General features: G+C 56.6%; 1 protein-coding gene across 1 annotated transcript in view; it reads left to right on the top strand.

The window, feature by feature from the left end:
* Window positions 1-18,446, top strand: part of RIN3 (Ras and Rab interactor 3) — a 103,255-nt gene that overhangs the window by 73,403 nt on the left and 11,406 nt on the right. Inside the window, exons 6-7 of the mRNA XM_037031718.1 lie at window positions 3,708-5,270; window positions 6,773-7,081. Coding sequence (XP_036887613.1) covers window positions 3,708-5,270; window positions 6,773-7,081 — 1,872 coding nt within the window. The remainder of the gene's footprint in view (window positions 1-3,707; window positions 5,271-6,772; window positions 7,082-18,446) is intronic.

Below are 18,446 nucleotides of genomic sequence, written 5' to 3'. Positions count from 1 at the left end.
ATTCAACTAATTCTGTGAGCATTCTGATCACCAATGCTTTGAATTGTGCATCTGATAGGCTGGCTATCTCTTGGTTGCTTAGTTGTATTTGCTGTGCAGCTTTGATCTGTTCTTCTTTTTTGGCCATTCTTTTTTTGTCTTGTAGCTAGTACCTGTTACATAGTAAGCGGCAGAGCCTTGGGTGTTCACCTGGGTGGGGCAACCCAGTCACTTGGGTTGTGACACTGTATGTGGGGCGGGGTCTCAGAGGGAACAATGGCGTTTTGCTGTGCTCTCTGCTTGATCTCAGTCCCCTCTGCCTCTTCCCCCAAGCAAACTGGGCCCTTCTGGTGCTGATTCCCATGTGGGTGGGCTTGTGCATGTTCTAGGACCCTGTGGGTCTCTCCAACAAACTCTCCTGTGAGGCTGGGAGTCTCTCATGACACCTCAACTGCCACAGGTGTTTTCAGTCGGTGCTTTTAGGCTTTATTTCCAGGTGCTGGGGCCCCGGGTTGCACGGTCTATCTCGCTTCACAATCCCCACCTCGCTGGGTCTGCCCATTGCCACCCCATACCCGGGGTCTGCCAGCCGCCGCCTGTCTACCCAGGGTCTGCACACTCCATCCTGCATGCCCAAGGTGCCATGAGTGCCCACTGCCACCACTTCTTTTGCCATGACCCCTCTCCACTCGACCCCGACTCTACCCCACTTACCAGTCTGGATGAAAGTGTCTATTTTATCTCCTTGGCTGTCCAGCTTCCATACAGTTCAATTTTCTGTCGGTTCTAGTTAGTTTGTTTCTTATTTTGGTTGTGCGAGGAGGCACAGTATGTCTACCTACGCCTCCATCTTGGCTGGAAGTCATTGTCTCACCTCTTCATTCTCCTACCTTCAGACATCCTTCCACAGTTCAGGTTGTCCCCACCTCGCCATCAAAACCAACCTTGCCCACGCTGTACCTGTCAGAGCCCCACCTCCCCACTCTGGCCAAGCTAACGCACTTATGCAAGTCAAAGGGCTGAGCTCCTGCTCCGTGCCCAGTGCTGTCTCAGGTGCGGGAAACACACAGGGTGATGAAGTATTGCGGCTGCCTTCTGGAAGCTCAGAGTCTGGGAGAGGTAGAGGGGGGTCAGAAAAAAACCAGAGAATTACTGTACAGTGTGGGGAGGGGACCTGGATGTGTCAGAAACACCCCACCAAACAGAGCACTTGACTTGAGGCTTAAAGGGTGGGTGAGAGTTTGCCAGGTGGAGAGGGTGGGAAAAGCATTCTGAGCAGAGCGCTCGGCCTACCGAGCCAAGACCGAAGGGGGCAGCCCAGGGCGTGCGTGTTTGGGAAGAAGAGAGCAGCAGAGAATGGAGTGAAGACTCCGCAGGTGACGCTGGAAAAGATGTACAGATTCAGATCCCAGAAGCCTCGAGTGCCAGAGTAAAGGGTTGGTAGTGATTCTGAACAAACAGCAATCAGGGGCCTACTGTGTGCCCAACATGGTGCCATAGGGGGAGAATGAGTGGGGGGAGGGCAGCCAATGGCCATGATCTTGGAGAACAATAATGGGAGTGCTGGGGCTTGGGTGGGCACTTCTGTTTATCCTCCTCCCCATGACATCCACCTTCACCCAAAGAGAGGGCTTATGGGAACTTGGAGGTGAGCATCAGGGGCTCCATCCAGTTCACCCCGAGTCAGACTGGCTGCATGGCTAGACCTTCCGAGGAGGCAGCAGTACTGGGGCTGTGCAGACAGGCTCCGGGCTCCCATCGCTCCTTCTCCGAGGCCAGGAGAGCTGTGATCTCAACACAAAGCACCCGGGAGAGCGGGTTTGGCGTGGATGGGTCAGTAGCTACCTGTGAAAGTTAAGTGCAAGACCCAGGTAGTGGCTGGGATGTGCACAGAGCTTTGCAAATTGGAGTCACACGGAAGTTTGTCATCCTTGTTATTGTGGAGATAGCCACACAGGATCTCTGCCCAGGACAGGACAGCCCCATGGTCCTCCCCGGAACGGGCCTGCCTCAGAGGGGTGTGCAGGCTCACTTGTCAGTTTCTCAGCAGCCCCTTGTCTCGGGGTTACACCCTGTTCACCTTGATTGGGTTTGTGGCCACCTGGCCACCAAGGGGGCGAACACCCTCGTCCATGACAGTGCCCACCCCGTAGGGCAGGCGCACACCCACAGCCCTCAGCCATCTCACGATGTCTGCTTTCTCTCAGCGTCAAGAGCCTGTCGTACTCTTACCACATCCCCAGTTCTGGGGTGCCCGCCACCCCACACTCACTCTCACTGGCCCAGCCACCGAGATAGGAAGTGTGGCAAGTTCCTACGCAGGAAGGCCGCCTAACACAGCGGCTGAGCTCACACACCCTTAGAACTAATCTGGCCTGCTCCGAACCCGGGCCCCTTCACTCCCCGACCCGCTGACCGTGGTTGTCTTCCTTCTCCCTGGGTCTCTCACTTCACCTGTAACCCAGCGATGATGCCAGGACTTACACTGAAGGCCTGGGGTCCCGGATCAGGGAGCTGGCCTGTCCGGCAGGTGGCCCGCCCAGCCAGGCTCCAGGGCGTGTGCTCCTGTTACTGTCCTGCATGTTGTTTTCGGTAGTTTTCTTCGTGATGAGTCACTGCCTGAGGTGAGGCGCTCTGGGCAAGAGTCCAGAGGCCTGGCCCCCACAAACAAGGGTGTCTGCACTATGAATCTCTAAAGTTAGTAAGTTGAATGACACGCAGGCCCCTGCTCCTGGAGGAGCTGCCTGTGTGGGCTCAGAGTGGCCTCAGGCCAGCTGAAATGGCTCCCCAGGCATTGCGCCCGGTGCCCCTTTGGGAGGGTCCTGAGCTCCGACAGATTCTCTATAGGGCTTGGTGCCCAGAAGCCAAGAACTCCCCAGCCAGTTGACCCCCAATGCCCTTGCAGCTGGGATGTCCCACGCCCCGACCCAGAACGAGCCAGGTACTGACCACCAACACCTGGCTAGGGACAGATGGGCTTTGGTGGTCCCAGCCACAGGCTGTCCTGAGGGCAAGGTCAGGAAGAAACTGTGTACAGGAGCTTAGCCCAACAGTGCAGGAGCCCCCGTCTCTGACTCCCACCCCCTGCCACGCACACACTGCGGGGATGGGCCGCTTCCTATTTTAACAACAGGATTGGCCAGAGTCAGCCTTTTCGCAGTGGGCAGGCGTTCCCCACTCGACAGCCAGGTCTGAGCTCAGTAGTCACTCCCATAGGTGTGCTCTTCCTACATAGAGCAACCAGGGAGGCCATAACGGGCCACAGCATCTCCCCCATTGGTACCCTCTGTTCTAGAGATGGCTAGGCAGAGGTCAAGAAAGATCAAGTGACCTGCCCCAGAGCCCCCCTCCTGCCCCCCACAGCTGGTCAGCTGCAGGAACTCTGGCCTTCCCGTCCCCTCCACCCACCTATGGCCTGCACCCTGTGTCCTTGGTGCCCTTTGTGGCAGGCCCTCATACACCAAGGGGCAGGGCTGAAGCTGGCCGGTCACCACCACCTCCTGGCTCCACCCCCTGCACTGTGGGGGAGGATCTTGTGGGGCTTCCCCTCTCGAGGCAGGAAGTGGTGGGAGAGGTTTAAAACGGTCCAGGAGGGAAAAACAACCCTGGGAGCAGTGAAGTGGGTGCTGTGCCGGCCTCCCTGCCCTCTTATGGCCCTGTGCCCACCCCCAGACGAGCAGGGGGCCAAGCTCCAGAACTGACCGCCTCTTTCTCTCTTGTTTCCACAGGTTTTTGGGACTCCTCACTGAACCCCCGGAGAGCCGGTGGGAGCCCAGTGGAACCCTCGAAGGACTCAGCCCCCAGGGCGCCCCCAGCCTCCAGCCACAGGTCTGCTTCCCATGACGAAAACTGCTCGTGTGAAATCGAACTCTCCATAGGAAGTGACCGCCTGTGGTTCGTGAACCCCATCTTCATCGAGGACTGTGGCAGTGCCTTGCCTGCCAGCCTGCTGCCCCTTAGAAGCCGCCCCTCTGGCCCATTGCCTCCCATCTCTGACTCTACCTCACCCACCTCCAGGTGGGCCCCTCGCCGCCCAGCACCCCCTCCCCCAGCATCCTTCTCCCACCCCCTCAGTCCCACCCAACCTCCTCCGCCCCCTGTCCCAGCTCTGGCCTGTCCTCTGCCCAATTCTCCCCAACCTCCAGAGGCCCCTCCCCCTGTATTGCCAGCATCTGCCTCCCACCTGGCACCCCATGTTTTTGGCCCCCTAGACCATCCAAGCCAGCTCCCCATGACAGCCTGTGAGAGGCTCCCATGCCCCCCAGCAGGCCTGGGCCCTCTCAGGGAGGAGAAGGTGAAGCCAGGGACAGCCCTCAGCCCCCTGCCCCAGGCCCCCACCCCCGCCCCTCCAAGGCCAGGGAAGAAGGGCATCCCTGCTGCTCCTCCCAGACGCCGAGTGTCTGAGAAGGGCTCCCTGGAGGACCAGGGTGAGGGAAAGGTGGACAGGAACACAATGGCGCAGTGGGACCAACTGGGTCTTTCCAGGCCATCCCCACTCAGCCTGCCTCCCCAGGGGACCTCAGACAGTCCTGAGGACAGGCCTCCAAGGACCACGGAGCAAGGCCAGGAAGCAGTACCCAAAGGCAGCGAACTGGGCAGCATGCCCGAGTTGTCAAAGAAGACCCGCCAACCCCCAGTCCCACCTCCCAGGAAGAAACGGGTCTCCCGGCAGCTGGCCTCCATCCTCCCAAGCCCCTTGGAGAGCGCTGAGCTCTCCGTGGAGGAGGGAGCCCCTGAGAAACCCTCCCCTGGCCCACCCCAAGAAGGCCAAAGCCCTGCCTCCCAAGCCAGGACTCAGAGCCCACACACCCAGGCCAGCGCCCGACCCCAGAGCACTCCAGAGTTCAAAGGCTCCCTGGCCTCCCTTTCGGACAGCGTGGGAGTACCTGCCTCAGCCATGGACCAAGACTCCTACTCCACCAGCAGCACGGAGGAGGAGCTGGAGCAGTTCAACAGCCCCAGTGTGAAGAAGAAGCCCTCCATGATCCTGGGCAAGGCGCGGCACCGCCTGAGCCTCGTGAGCTTCACCAGCGTCTTCCACGCCTTTCTCTCCAATGACCGCAAGCTGTACAAGAAGGTGGTGGAGCTGGCCCAGGACAAAGCCTCGTACTTCGGCAGCCTGGTGCAGGACTACAAGGTGTACAGCCTGGAGATGATGGCGCGTCAGGCCTGCAGCACCGAGATGCTGCAGGAGATCCGCACCATGATGACCCAGCTCAAGAGCTACCTGCTGCAGAGCACCGAGCTCAAGGCGCTGGTGGACCCCGCCCTGCACTCCCAGGAGGAGCTGGGTCAGTCCTGCGATAGAGCAGGCTGGGAGCGGGCTGGGAGCGGGCTGGGAGGGAGGATCGTCTGAGATCATCCATCTTTCCCGCCCCCTTAACTAAGGAACTGACCGCTCTGCCAGGCTGCCTCCTGCTTCTGCCCATGTGCCCAGTGGGGAGGTGGAAGAACCTCAACCCACATGATAAGAGGCCGGGCAGGGCCCAACCCTCAGAATGCTCCTGGCTTTATTAGGGAGGCAAAGCACAAGGAGCAATTAGAGGCAAAAGAGGTTCTGGTGTGTGGCTGCTGAGGGCCAGAGTCCGTCTCTGCAGGTGGAGGCTCTCGGGGTTAAAGGGACCTGGGGTGAGGGGTGGGCGATGGCTGGGCCAGAGCCCTCTCATTTTGCAGATGAGGAGACAATAGCTGAGACCCTCCCACTGGGGATAGGGTAGGGCCAAAAAGACTTCCCAAGAATATTCCTAAACTGTCACTTGAGGAGCTGAATATCGCCTTGGTGTCAAGTAGATAGATACAAGCTCAAATCCTTGTTCGGCCCCCAGCTAGCTGTGGCCCCACCATCAGAGCCCGGGCTGGTCCGTCCACAGAGTTGGGGTGATGGCACGCGTGTTGCAGAGCTGCTGTGAGATCAGCACTGGTTGACTCCTGCCGTGCTAGAGGGTTAGGGTGCCTCTTGGACAAGGTGACATTTGGACAGTGAAGGGACAAGCCATGTGGATAGCTGTGAAGCAAATTCTCCAGGCAAAAGGAATAGCAAGTGCAAAGGCCCTGGGGCAGGAGCAGGTGTGGCAGGTGGTAGAGCAGCAGGGGGGTCAGAGTGGCTGAAGCAGCAAGAGCATAAGGGAGTGAGCAAGGTGCTGAGGGAGAGATCACAGGGGCAGCTCACCAGGGGGCCTTGAAGGGCACAGGGAGCCACTGGAAGGTTCCAAGTGCAGGAGTGTTGTGGCCAGACCTGCCATAACAGGGTCACACTGGTTTCTGTGTTGACAATGGAATGTAAGGGGCCAGAGCAAAGGGCCATAACACAATTTAGGCAAGAGATGACGGTAGTTCAGGTCAAGGTGGCGGCCTCGGCAGTAGTGAGAAACCAGTGTCTGGATGTACTGTATTTTCGAAACTAGAGTCCAGCGAGTTCGGGGACTGAAAGAGCAACATCAGAAATAATCCCAGCCAATACCTACTGGGTGCCCAGGACCCCCACGGACAGCTGCGCAGCTCCCGTTGAACAGTAGGCAGCCCTGTGAGAGTTTAATCCGCACCAGGCCTGGGGAAGAGCGTTTGGATACAGTGTGTCGATCCAAGGGCTCCTGGGCCAGTGTCTTCTGGGTGTGGTTTTCTGTTGAGTGCACTGCACTGTCTCACGTGGCAGAGCCTAGGGTTGTAACTGCTGGGGTTGCCGGCATGTCTTCCCAGGGGTCAGGAGATGGGGTAGCCGCGCAGTCGGGCAACGGCCTGGCGGCAGGATCCCTGCCCCTGGTGCCCTCACCCTGCTTCTCTCGGCCACCCACAGAAGCGATCGTGGAGTCCTCGTTGTACAAGTGTGTGCTGAAGCCCCTGAAAGAAGCCATCAACTTGCGCCTCCGTGAGATCCACAGCAAGGACGGCTCACTGCAGCAGCTCAAGGAGAACCAGCTGGTGATCCTGGCCACCACCACCACTGACCTAGGTGTGACCACCAGCGTGCCGGAGGTGCCCGTCATGGAGAAGATCCTGCAGAAGTTCGCCAGCATGCACAAGGCCTACTCCCCCGAGAAGAAGATCTCCATCCTGCTCAAGACGTGTAAGCTCATCTACGACTCCATGGCCCTCAGCAACCCAGGTAGGCGGGCGGCCGGAAGGGGTGGGGCTGGGGGCGCTCACCGGGCTGGGAGATTGTGTGGGCCTGTGACTCCTCCCTCGCCAAGGCTCCCAGAGCCTCTGGAAGGCACTAGAGAAGACTTTACAGACTCAGTGGGCTACTGGGGCAGAACTGGGCATGGTGGGGACACCGCTCCTGGGCACCAGGGCACCAGGAGGAGGGCCGTGGTCAGCTGGAGGCAAGCAGGGGGACCAGCCCACACCCTGCCTGTGTGTGAATTATGAGAGCAGCGCTGGCTTCCTAGNGGTGGGCAGCCGGAAGGGATGGGGCTGGGGGCGCTCACCGGGCTGTGAGATTGTGTGGGCCTGTGACTCCTCCCTCGCTGAGGCTCCCAGAGCCTCTGGAAGGCACTAGAGAAGACTTTACAGACTCAGCGGGCTACTGGGGCAGAACTGGGCATGGTGGGGACACCGCTCCTGGGCACCAGGGCACCAGGAGGAGGGCCGTGGTCGGCTGGAGGCAAGCAGGGGGACCAGCCCACACCCTGCCTGTGTGTGAATTATGAGAGCAGCGCTGGCTTCCTAGGGCTGCTGGGACGAAGTACCGCAAACTGGGTGCTTGCACGACAGAAACGGATTCTCTCGAGGTTGTGGAGGTGGGAAGTCTGGACTCCAAGTGTCTGCAGGGTCGCGCCCCTGAAAGGCTCTGAGAAAGGAGGTGCTCCAGGCCTCGCTCCCCACTGCTGGTGTTCCCAGGCTTGTCACACCTTAGCCCACTGTCACATGGCATTCCTCCATGTGCATGTGTGTCCAAAGGTCCCCTTTTATGAAGGCATCAGTCACACTGGAATAGGACCTCCATTCCAGTACAGCCTCACTTAAGTAATTACATCTGTGACAACCCTGTTTCCTAGTCAGGTCACCTTCTGAGGTACTGAGGGTCAAGACTTCAACCTAAGAATTTTAGGGGGACACAGTTCACCCCGTAACAGCTACCTGAGTCAGTCAGCACTTCTTAGTGCTCGGTCAGCTGAGCAGCGATGCTGGCCTGGTCAGGGGGGCCTGTGCATGGCTGGGCTGGCCCGTGGGTCTGTGGGCACAGGGCTTGTTCGGAGGCTGGCTGGTCTAGGGTGGCCTTGCTCACATGTCCAGTGGTTGGTAAGCAGTTGACTGGTCTGGAGTGGGAGTGACTGGGCCACGCAGCCCTCACTCGCCTGCAGGTGAGCCCAGGCTCGTGTCTGTGGCAGTGGGTGGTGGGCCCAGAGAATGCGAAGAGCCTGTGAGGCTTCACGGGGCCCGGGCCTGAACTGGCGCAATGCCGCTCTGAAATATGGCACTGACTGGTTTCCTCAGAGACCAGCCCAGCCCGAAGGGGCGAGGAACTAGACTTCCCTTCTCCATGGGAGAGCTGCATAGTCAGGGGGCTCAGGGGTGCAAACGCAGGGAGGGGAATCATGGAGACCTGTTGTAGTCAGCCATCACAGCACACCTGCGGGCAGACGGGGACAAGCATGGCTGCGCCACTGCCGGGTTTTGCCCCTGGTCCACCCTTCAGCTGCATGACCTTGGCAGAGGCAACCTGGGTAACCGCCCGTGACAGCAGTGGTAGGGGGGAGAAGCAGGACTGCCGCCTCTGCGACCCCACAGCCTTGGGCCTGGTTCCTGGCACTCACCACCCGTGCGACCTGAAAGGAGTTACTTACCCCCTTAAGGCCCAGTTTCCTCACCTGAGGAAGCTGTTTCACAAAGAGAGGGAACTAAGACTCCTAATGCCCAGAAGCCACACTCGGGTGTTAGAAACAGCAGATGCAAATGTTGACCCCAACGCACAGCGCCTCCAGGGGGCGGTGCCAGGAGAGGGCTCCCTCCCGTCCCTGGGAGGAGGGCAGGCCAGTTTGGCGGCAGGCCAACCGAAGACATTGATGGCTGGGGGACGATGCAAGGTCCTGTCACCCTGGAAAACCTCCTTCGGAGGGGCTTTTCTGAGACCTTCCCCATCTGAACTTCTAGTTTGGGGGATCATTTGCCCCTAGGCCTTGCTGGGGCTCGGGGTGAAGTCAGGGCCAAGGGTTCCGTGGGCCTTGAGGCGTTATCAAGTCCATTCTCGGCGAGTCCCAGTTACTCAGAGAGCTTGGGTGTCCTGGAATCCTTCCCAACACAAGATCTCTCGCCAGCAACCTCAGAACGGACACTGAATGTGCTCGGTGAAGACCAGACAGCAGGGAACAGGGGGGCGATGGCTGATTTTGACGGAAGGGAGAAAAGAAAAGCAGTTTTCTGTAGCCTGCCTACACTGATACAGCATTTTTACCTGCGCCACCATCTGTATTCCAGGTTGTCACTTGATCTACTAAGGCCCCTGTTAGCATCTCCTTCTCCAGCTCCGGACCAGGGTCATGTCTTAGGGTTGGTTGCCGCGCGTCCTTCCCCTCCTTTAGTGTGGGCACCTCCACAGCCGCTCTTTGTGGCTTAGGGCATCGGTGTTCTTAAGGATTACAGGTTTCTCGCCACAGCCCCCCCCCATTTTTTGTTTTACATGGGAGGTCCTCATTTTGTTCATCAGACGTTTCCTCATGATGAGAGAGAGGTTATGCATTTCCAGCCAGATCCCGACCGACTCTTCCGTTCTCCCAACATTGACATTCATTCCTCTTAGGACCAGGCCCTGCACCTGAGCATTTACTTCTCACATCCCTCCTACCGGACGCCCCAGTGGCTTGCCACTTGCAGGGTGGTCCCCAGGCCAGCAGCCCGGGAGCTGCCAGTGACCCCATGGGGGGCAGAACTCAAGCTCGGGTCCCGTCTGGCTCCACCCACTCAAAGCAGAAATCAGCCCTTCCTTCGCACCCCCACCCCCACCCACCCTGCCCCAGCCCCTTCATCCCAGGGAAGAAGCCCTCCCCTTGCACCATGCTGGCAATAGTAACCCATGGCCACCCAGCCCGCCTGAGACGAGGTAAATACAGGGCCTGGGGGCTGGCGAGACCTGTTGGAACAGAGGGCAAAGGGCTAAACTTGGAAACACGAGGCCTGGGCTAACTGGCCAGGCTGTCTTTTCCAGAAAGGTGGTTGCTATTTACGCTCATGATACAGGTGGATGAGGATTCAAGCCCAGAATTTTCTCACTGCAAAGCTTGTGTGCTTTTATCACTGCACGGAGCAACCAGCCTGGGAACAGATCCCAGGATTCCTGATGCGTGACCAAGGGCATCCTCCCTGGTAGTAGCGAGTGTGCATTGCGGGCTTGAGTTAGGCTAAGTGGGGAGTTCACGGACATGATGGTTTTGGGTAAACCTGGCCTCCACCCTGCAGCCAGGAGCAGCTGGGGTTCTCATGGTTGTCATGAGGCTTGGTGAGACCAGCTAGGACTTCTGGAATCGTGTGTCCCATTACACCAACAGGCAAATTATTCCCGCCTCTTCGGTGTCTGAGACCAGACAGCTGGCCTGCTACTGGGGAGAAAGAGTCCAGCCCAAGAATCCCTCCCTGGATGGGAGGGGGAGGAAGGTTGGAGGAGTGTGGGGTTTGCAAATGTGGGATTCTTTCTAAAAGAATGTACAGAACCTCCTTCCAACATAGAGGAAGAGCAGGCAGCATCCCAGCAGGCAGTGAGAGCAGACAGGCTGCCTTCTTCCGTTCCCTCAGTGTCTGTGTCCTCACCCTGTGCTCAGGAAATGGAGCCCCTGGCCCTGGGGGACGGGTACCCAACAGCCACACGGTTGAATGTGGGGGCAAAAGGGGTGGTCCTGGAGCCTCAAAGTCCCTCAGGCCCATTGCCCTCCACCTCCCTGGAGGAGGCCACACAGGGAGCTCAGCATCTGTGGCTGTTCGGGTGGGGCAGAGGCTGGGGGTCGAATGGGAGAAGGAAACTCGCTGGAGGCCCCAAGAGCATGGCCAATAACCCAGCAGCCATCACACTCATGACTTCCCATCGGTCTCACGGAGCCCACCTCACAACCACCCACGGGGTGTGGATCCTTGTTATCCTCTTTCGCTGGCAGAGGAAGCCGAGGCTCAGCAAGCTTAAGCAGCCTGCTCCAGGGCATACCTGGGCAGGTGAGTGGTGGACCTGGGACTTGTCCAGGTGAGTGAAGGCCTGTGCTGAACTGCTGCATTGTCGTGCCTGTCCCAGTGTCCTGGGGACAGAGATGATCTCAGAGGAGGCTGGCCCACGTCAGGCCTCATGTCTTCCCAGGCAGGCTGGGACTTTTGGCCTCAGGTCTCTGAGCCCATAGCAGCGTGGCTGGCTGGCTGGCTGGCAGGCTGGCTTGCGGCCGAGCTCTTTAAAGAGGAACCCAAAGAGCGGGAGTGATTTCCTCAGGGATGTGGCGCAGCTCACAGCAGAACTGAGACTGAAGCCACGCAGACTCAGAGTGCGCACAGGCAGGCTGGGCGTCTTCAGGGGCCTCAGTGAATCAGCCTAAGCCAACCTCTGTATTAAAAAATACCTTTTAACACTCACCAAAACCCTATATAACAGACAGAGTGAGCCTCACCGTTATCCCGTTTTCAGACAAGAAAAGTGCGACTCAGCGTGAGTGGCCCCAGATCAGTCAGCTAGTTAAGTGGCAGAGTTAGGGACCTTTTCATCCTGTGTGCTTCACGCTTCAGCTCATTTTCCTCAAAGCTTTCCTTCTCCCAAGGCTCCCAGCAGAGGAAACACCATAAGGCCCCAAACCAGCCCTTCGAAAAGGGATCGGCTCCCCTAACACCTACTGATAGAAACCAGCTGTGACTGTGGCAATACTCAACGCAGGAACCCTGGGAGATGCAGGCCTCGGCAGGGCTCCCAGAGGCACAAGTAGCTGCATGTGATCCCTGAGTCAAGAAAGACAGACGTTCCCATCACAGGAGATTTTTTTTTTTTTTGCAACCATGCCCAGCATCCCGGTGGCGCTATCCAAGGCCGCACTGGGCGCAGGGCTGAGACTGGGCCTCGGCTCCTGGCTTCACGGGAAGGAGTGTGCAGCCCTGACTGCCCCTGGGATATCGGCCGGGAGCTGGTGCCTGGCAACCTTGCCTGAAGCTGGTGTTTGTCTGCAAGCAGCTCCCAGGGCAGTGAGCCTGTGTGGGCGTCCGTCACCCACACTGGGCAGAGAGGCCCAGATTCTGGTCCCCGCTCCACTGCTGACCAGCTGTGGGGCTCGGAGCCAATTTCTCCCATCCCTGAGCCTCAGTGTCTTCACAGTGAGGTTGGACCTGAGGGAGCCAAGGCCACTGACGTGAGAAGGTGGTTCATATTATCTCACAAGGGCCAACTGCGTCCGTCTCTTCCCCGCTCCACGTCGGTTCATGTTGGTAGAAGCTGCAATGGGCCACTGTGGAAATATTTATGCTCTGGAAATTGGCAAGCACTACACATCGGGCCTTTTTTTCCGTCAGAGAACCAGTGGGTAAGCCTTTCCCATCAAACCCCAGTCTGAGGCCGGCAGCAGATCCCAGTGTCCTTGACCACAGCCCCCACCCTGGGCAGGACAGAACAGGGCCCGGTGGGAACCACGTAGGCCTCAGTGAGGTCCACTGTCCGTGTCCTGTGTCCCAAGCCCTGTGGTGGGGACTGAGGATGGAGGCAGAGGCTCAGAGTGGTTAAGCAACTTACCCAAGCTCACACAGCTTCCACCCCTGCCCTCGGGGAGCGCACAGCCGAGGGAAGGGACAGGCTCTGATGTGGCCAAAGCATGTGGGAGCTGGAGCGGGAACCAGCCAGCTGTGCTTGAGAATGTGGGAGAGGATGGGGGTTGGTGAAGGAAAGGAGGAAGGGCCCCGGCAGAGGGGACGGTGCGTGTGAGGGTGCAGTGGAGTGAGGGTGCAGTAGAGTGAGGGTGCTGGTGGGGTGCAGGGACTGGCCCCGGTTCAGCACAGAGGAGTGTTACATCCGGGGGCTGATGGAGGCAGAATGTCCTTCTGCATTGGAAGGTGCAAAGTAAGTGTCGAGTGAGCACCACCAGTGGCTGGGACAGTCCAGGAGAGCTTCACAGAGGAGGTGGAACTTGAAGGACTGGTGTTAAAATGACAGAAACATGGGATTGTGAGTGCAAAACACTAGATTCAAGCTGTGGTTCACCTCATCCCAGCCCTGTGACCTTAGGCAAGAAGCTTCACTTGTCGGGGACTGACTCTCCTCATCTGTCGGGTAGGCATAGTGAATCCAGCATGGCTCACAGAATTGTCTGAGGAATTCGTCAGTGTAAGGTTTATAAAACATGCGGCCACACGAAAGTCGATGCCGTGTGGGAGATGGAAGGAACGGGCCTTTGGAAGGAGAGAGGAGGGCTTGCCAGATGGGTGAGTGTGGCAAAAACCAAGGGGCAGGAGTGCAGGTGACTTGTTCCGAGGCCGTCAACGAGATAATGTGGCTGGAGGAAAGAGGGTCAGTCATACTGGACCAGTGACTGTGCACCTGTTTGTAGAAGGCCTTGAACGTCAGGGTAAGAGACCAGACCTGACTCCCCAGGCAGTGGAGAGCCATTGACGGTTCTTGTGGAAAGACCTGGCATGAGCAGAGCTGTATTCTCCGAGAGGTGAGCTAGCAGACAGAGTAGACCAAAGCGCAGAGACTGCTGGGAAGGCAGGCCCAGGGATGGGAAAAGCAAAGGGTGCTTGCAGAGAGCAGCCAGACCTCGCCTGGGCTCAGGTCTGACTGGCCACCAGAGACAGAGAGCCCCAGAAGAAAAGGGGGACTCCCAGGCTTGCAATTCAAGACTTGGGGGGAAAGTGGGCTCCTTGATGAGAATGGGGAGGTCCCAGCAAGGGCTGGTTTCCCCAGAAAGATGGTACACACTTTGGCTTGGCCCCTGGTGGGGAAGGACTCCTAGACTCTCTACAGAGGCCCATTGCAGTTGGTGCCGGGTCACTGGCTGTGAGTCCTCGCTGGGAGCTCAGCAGTTGTACATCTACTCATTCATTCATTCGTTCGTTCACTCATTCACTCACCTGGCACTGTGCCATGCTCTGTGTACCAGGGAGATGGAGGAGAGGTGCCCATGGGCAGGTGGAGGCACAGACTCGGGAAGCCCCCTACAGTGGGGCGGCTGTACACACCGGGGTGGGAACCAAGGAGATGGGGCCCAAAGCCTGTCCTGAGGCTCAGCCCAGATTCTCAAGAAGAGAAGAAAAAGAAAAGGGCAAAGGACCTTCCATCCCCGCAGAGCACAGAGCCACATCTGGGGGGCCTCCTTCCCCATCGCTGAGTCCTCAAACCTAGGGCCCGAGCTGGACCGTCCTGTTGGCTGAGAGCCACTGTCCGTCAAGCAGGGCTTCGAGGGTTGGCCCTTCAGACGGTCTGGGGCTGGGTGATTCCGAACCTGGAGGGCTGGCCTGCGCTCTGCAGGGTGGGCAGCAGCATCCCAGGCCCCGGCGCCAGTAGCACCACCCCCGAGCTGTAACAACCAAAAAGGACTCCAGACATGGCCAAATGGCCCCTCGGGCAAAATTCCCCCAGTGGAGAAACACTGCTCGAAAGCAAATTAATGTGCCTGAGTGCATTCCTTGGCAAGTTATTAATGTAATACCCCCAGAAGATGACGTTCTTGGAGGCAGAGTGGAAGTTCAGTCGGCTCTCCCCAATGCACGAGTCCTCCGTAAACGCCAAAAGGCAGAGCCAAGGCTTCTGCTGCCTGACTCCCCGCGTTCCCTAACTCATAAGTCAAACAAGAGTCTCATATATGCCAGGATTCAAATAATTGAATTATCAGCATGAAAAGCAACTTCAGGAACAAAATAATCTTCCCCTGGGAACCATTCGGTCATGTCTTGGGCTTATAAAGGCTTACAGGAAGGCAGTCTCCAAAACAGACTAGTTCTGTGCATGGGAGGTGTGGGAGCCTTGAAACATGACGTCAGAGACTCACAGAGCTGGAAGGAGAATGGGTGGGGTTTTTGTTTGTTAGTTTGGTTATTTGTTTTTATAGTGAGGGGAAGAGTGGGTGAAAGAGAGGGAGAGAAACATCCATCGGTTGCCTCTCATACACATCCGGACTGGAGACTGAACCCACAACCCAGGCACGTGTGCTGACTGGGAATTGAACCGGCCACCTTTCACTTTGCAGGATGATGCCAACCCTCTGAGCCCTACCAGTCAGGGCAAGAGTGGGCGTTCTTTAGTGGGTGTTTCTCGGGAGCATTGTGAGAGCACTCCATGTAAAGCATTACATAGAATTCTCACCAGAACCCCACAGGATATCATGCTATCTGTACCAGTTCGCCCTTGACTAGAAACGCAGGCTCATAGAGGTAAAGCAATTGGCCCAACGTCACACAGCTAGGAAGTAGTGTGCTGGGACTCACACTGTGGGTCCGACTCTGCCTTTCAGTGCCGTGTGTTACCAACCCCTTCCGCCTGGGGCCCCGTGAGAAAACCAAGCACAGATGTCAGGAAGAGCTCAGCTTTCCATAGCACTTTATAGGTTCCAAGTCTCTCTCATACTCTTTTTCTCCTTCTGTTCTCTCAAAACCCTGCAAGACCATCCGGGCCCGTGTTGCTGGCCCCATTTTGCAGATGTAGAAACTGAGTGTGGCCAGGAAGGCAGGCCACAGGCACTCTTTCTCTGGAAGACCAAACAAGGGCAAGTGGAAACGTGGAAACACGCATGTCCCCTCAGAGCCCACTGAGGCAGTGCTGGCTTGTGCTTCTCAGGGTGCGACCCAGACCCCGCAAGGGCTGTGGGAACACAGGGGCTGCGAAATTCAACATCAAGCCCCTGCCTTTTTTCAAAGCTTTTTCATACCCTTTTTTTTAAACCTGAATCTCTCTGGTCCACAGTGGAATACAGAAAAATCAGATCTGAAGTATAGGGTGGCTATTAGAAAACTTTGGTGAGTGAATGAATGAATGAATGAGTGAGCCATGGCTTCACTATTCTGACCACCAACTGGGAGGACTTTCCACTGTAGAAGTTAGGACGTGGCTTAGACTGCTGTTCACACACACACCAGTGATTTACACAAAACAGAATTTGTTTCACTCTCATGTACAGTGTAGGCGGTTTTGAAACCTCTCTCCTATAAGGTACTCAGAGACCCAGGCTCCTGTCTTGTTATTCCACCATCCCCAGTGGTTTCTCTGCCCACAGGCTCCTCCCCTTGAAAGGCATGACCTGAAAGCTGAACACATTTCTTCCTCCTCAAATCCCACAAGCTAGAACTTGGACTTAAGGCTGCACCTAGCTGCAAGGGAAGCTGAGAAATGCGGTCTTTCTTATGGGTGGCTGTGTCCCAGCTGAAAGTCAGTCTGTCACTATAAACATAAGAGAGACTGGCCAATGAAGGGGAGGAAAGTGGTCTCTGGCTCTCATTCCAGGCTAGAATGAACCCGAGCAGCCAGAGAACACAAGACTCTCTGTGCGTGATTGTCTGTGATCCCCAAGTCAGTTCCTGGCACGGCCACTGGCCTGATTCTGGGAGGGCCCTGAGGGCGGGGACCAGCTCTGACTCACTCCCTTTGTCTCCCTGTGTGCACAGACCTACACCAGTGCCCACTTGTCACGGCTGCCACTTACCAAGCACTTGCCTGCCAGCCACTGCCCTCGGCACTGCCTGCAGGGCTGGCTTTGACCAAATTGAAGGGACTGCCAAAAACTCAGCAGTCAAGATAAATTGTACATATGTGGGTTTGTGTGTATTTTATATATGTGTACTATATGTTATGTTACATATGTATATGCATATACATATACACATGTATAAAATGCAGTGCAGTGGATTCTAGTGACCAGTTGCATGACCAAACGACTTTAATCCCAGAATATCTGTATCGCCCCCAGAAGAAACTCTGTGCCCATTAGTAGTCACTCCCCCTTCCCTCCACCCCCAGTGCCTGGCAGCCACTAGCCTGTGTCTGTCTCTCGGACTTGCTTATTCCTGACCCTTCCTATCAATGGAAACAGACAGCAGGTACAGCTGTGGCCTTTTGCAACTTGCTCCTTTTGCTCAGCATCATTTCAGGGTTCACTGGTGTCCTGGCATGGATCGGTGGTTTGTTCCTCTTTACTGCCCAGCAGGGCCCCATTGTATGGATAGACCACAGTCTGTCTGTTCACTCAGCTGTTTCCACCATTGGGCTTTGATGAATGATGTTGCTGGGAACATGTGTACAAGCCTTTGTGTGAACAGGTTTTCAGCTCTCTTAGGTATGTAACTAGGAGTAGAATTGCTGGGTCAGATATTAAGTAATATTATAATGCAAAATTTTTAAAAATTAAAATTAGCCCTGGCCAGGTGGCTCAGTTGGTTGGAGTGTCGTCCCGTACACCAGAAGGTTGCAGGTTCGATCCCTGGTCAAGGCACATACCGGGTTGCGGGCTCCAGCACCAGTCAGGAGACAACCGATTGATGTTTCTCTCTCACATCCATGTTTCTCTCTCCCCCCCTTCTCTCTCTAAAATCAGTAAAAACAAACAACATATCCTCAGGTGAGAATTAAAAAATAAAAACGAGTGCACAAAACTCCATGGTGAACAGAGACCAACACTTTAAGTACAGACGGAGAATTGTCTGTTCTGTGACCCCGGTGGTGCTCAGTACAACGGGAACAGCCATTGCCAGTCAACTGGCGAGTCCCAGGCCCACGTGAGTTCACAAGGGCTGACGGTCACATGCAAACAGATCGTTAACCCAGGGTTCGGCCTACAGCCATTGTTTTTTGTTGTAAGTGTTCATTAACTTCTGCCGCTTGGTTCACATGTGGGGGGTATTTTGATAAGTAGCTGTTGGAGGAGCACATATTTTTCCTCTTGCCCCAGGCCCCCAGAGGGCTCGACAAAGCACCAACCACTGACACCATGTCATTTAACTCTCAAACCTCTGTCTCATGCTCCCACCTCTTTGCGGAGGTTAGAGGAGGAACTTCCCACGGATCACAGCTAGTGCGTGGGAGCGCTGGGGTCGGACCCTGGGCCTGAGGCCAGAGGGCTACCTCTGCACCACTCGCCGTACCTCTCGTGACTTCCTGAGGAGTGTGGTCAAGGTAGGAGAGGCACTTCGGCTCTCAGAGCCTCAGTCTCTTCTTCAAGAAAGTGGGCAAAACCACACCGACTGTATGTCATCCCTATGAGGGACGGATGCGAACACACACAGTCAGACTATGGGATTTGCCTTCCTCCTCAAAGCTGCGCCTTGAGGCAGTGAAATCAGTCACCGGTGAAACCTACCCCTGGGTATGTTGAGGGAGCCCACCAGTCTTGTCTCCCAAATGAAGCCATGCGTGAACATTTATTTTTGCCCCGAGGGTTAGGAAAATAATTTGGTTCCCCCAAGAAACAGGTGTATTTTCTCAGGGACAATGAGAAGAATATAGGTGGTTGTGTTTTCCTTTTCACTTTGGCCACCAGGAAACTCAAAGCCAAATGCCTGGCTCCAAGGGAGCTGTTGTGTGAGTTCTTGCTCGTTTG

The sequence above is a fragment of the Sturnira hondurensis genome, unplaced genomic scaffold, assembly GCF_014824575.4.
Source record: "Sturnira hondurensis isolate 20B ecotype Veracruz unplaced genomic scaffold, ASM1482457v3 Scaffold0021143, whole genome shotgun sequence".
Lineage (NCBI taxonomy): Eukaryota > Metazoa > Chordata > Mammalia > Chiroptera > Phyllostomidae > Sturnira > Sturnira hondurensis.
The sequence above is the reverse complement of the archived record's forward strand: the minus strand, read 5'-3'. Positions and strand labels throughout refer to the sequence as shown.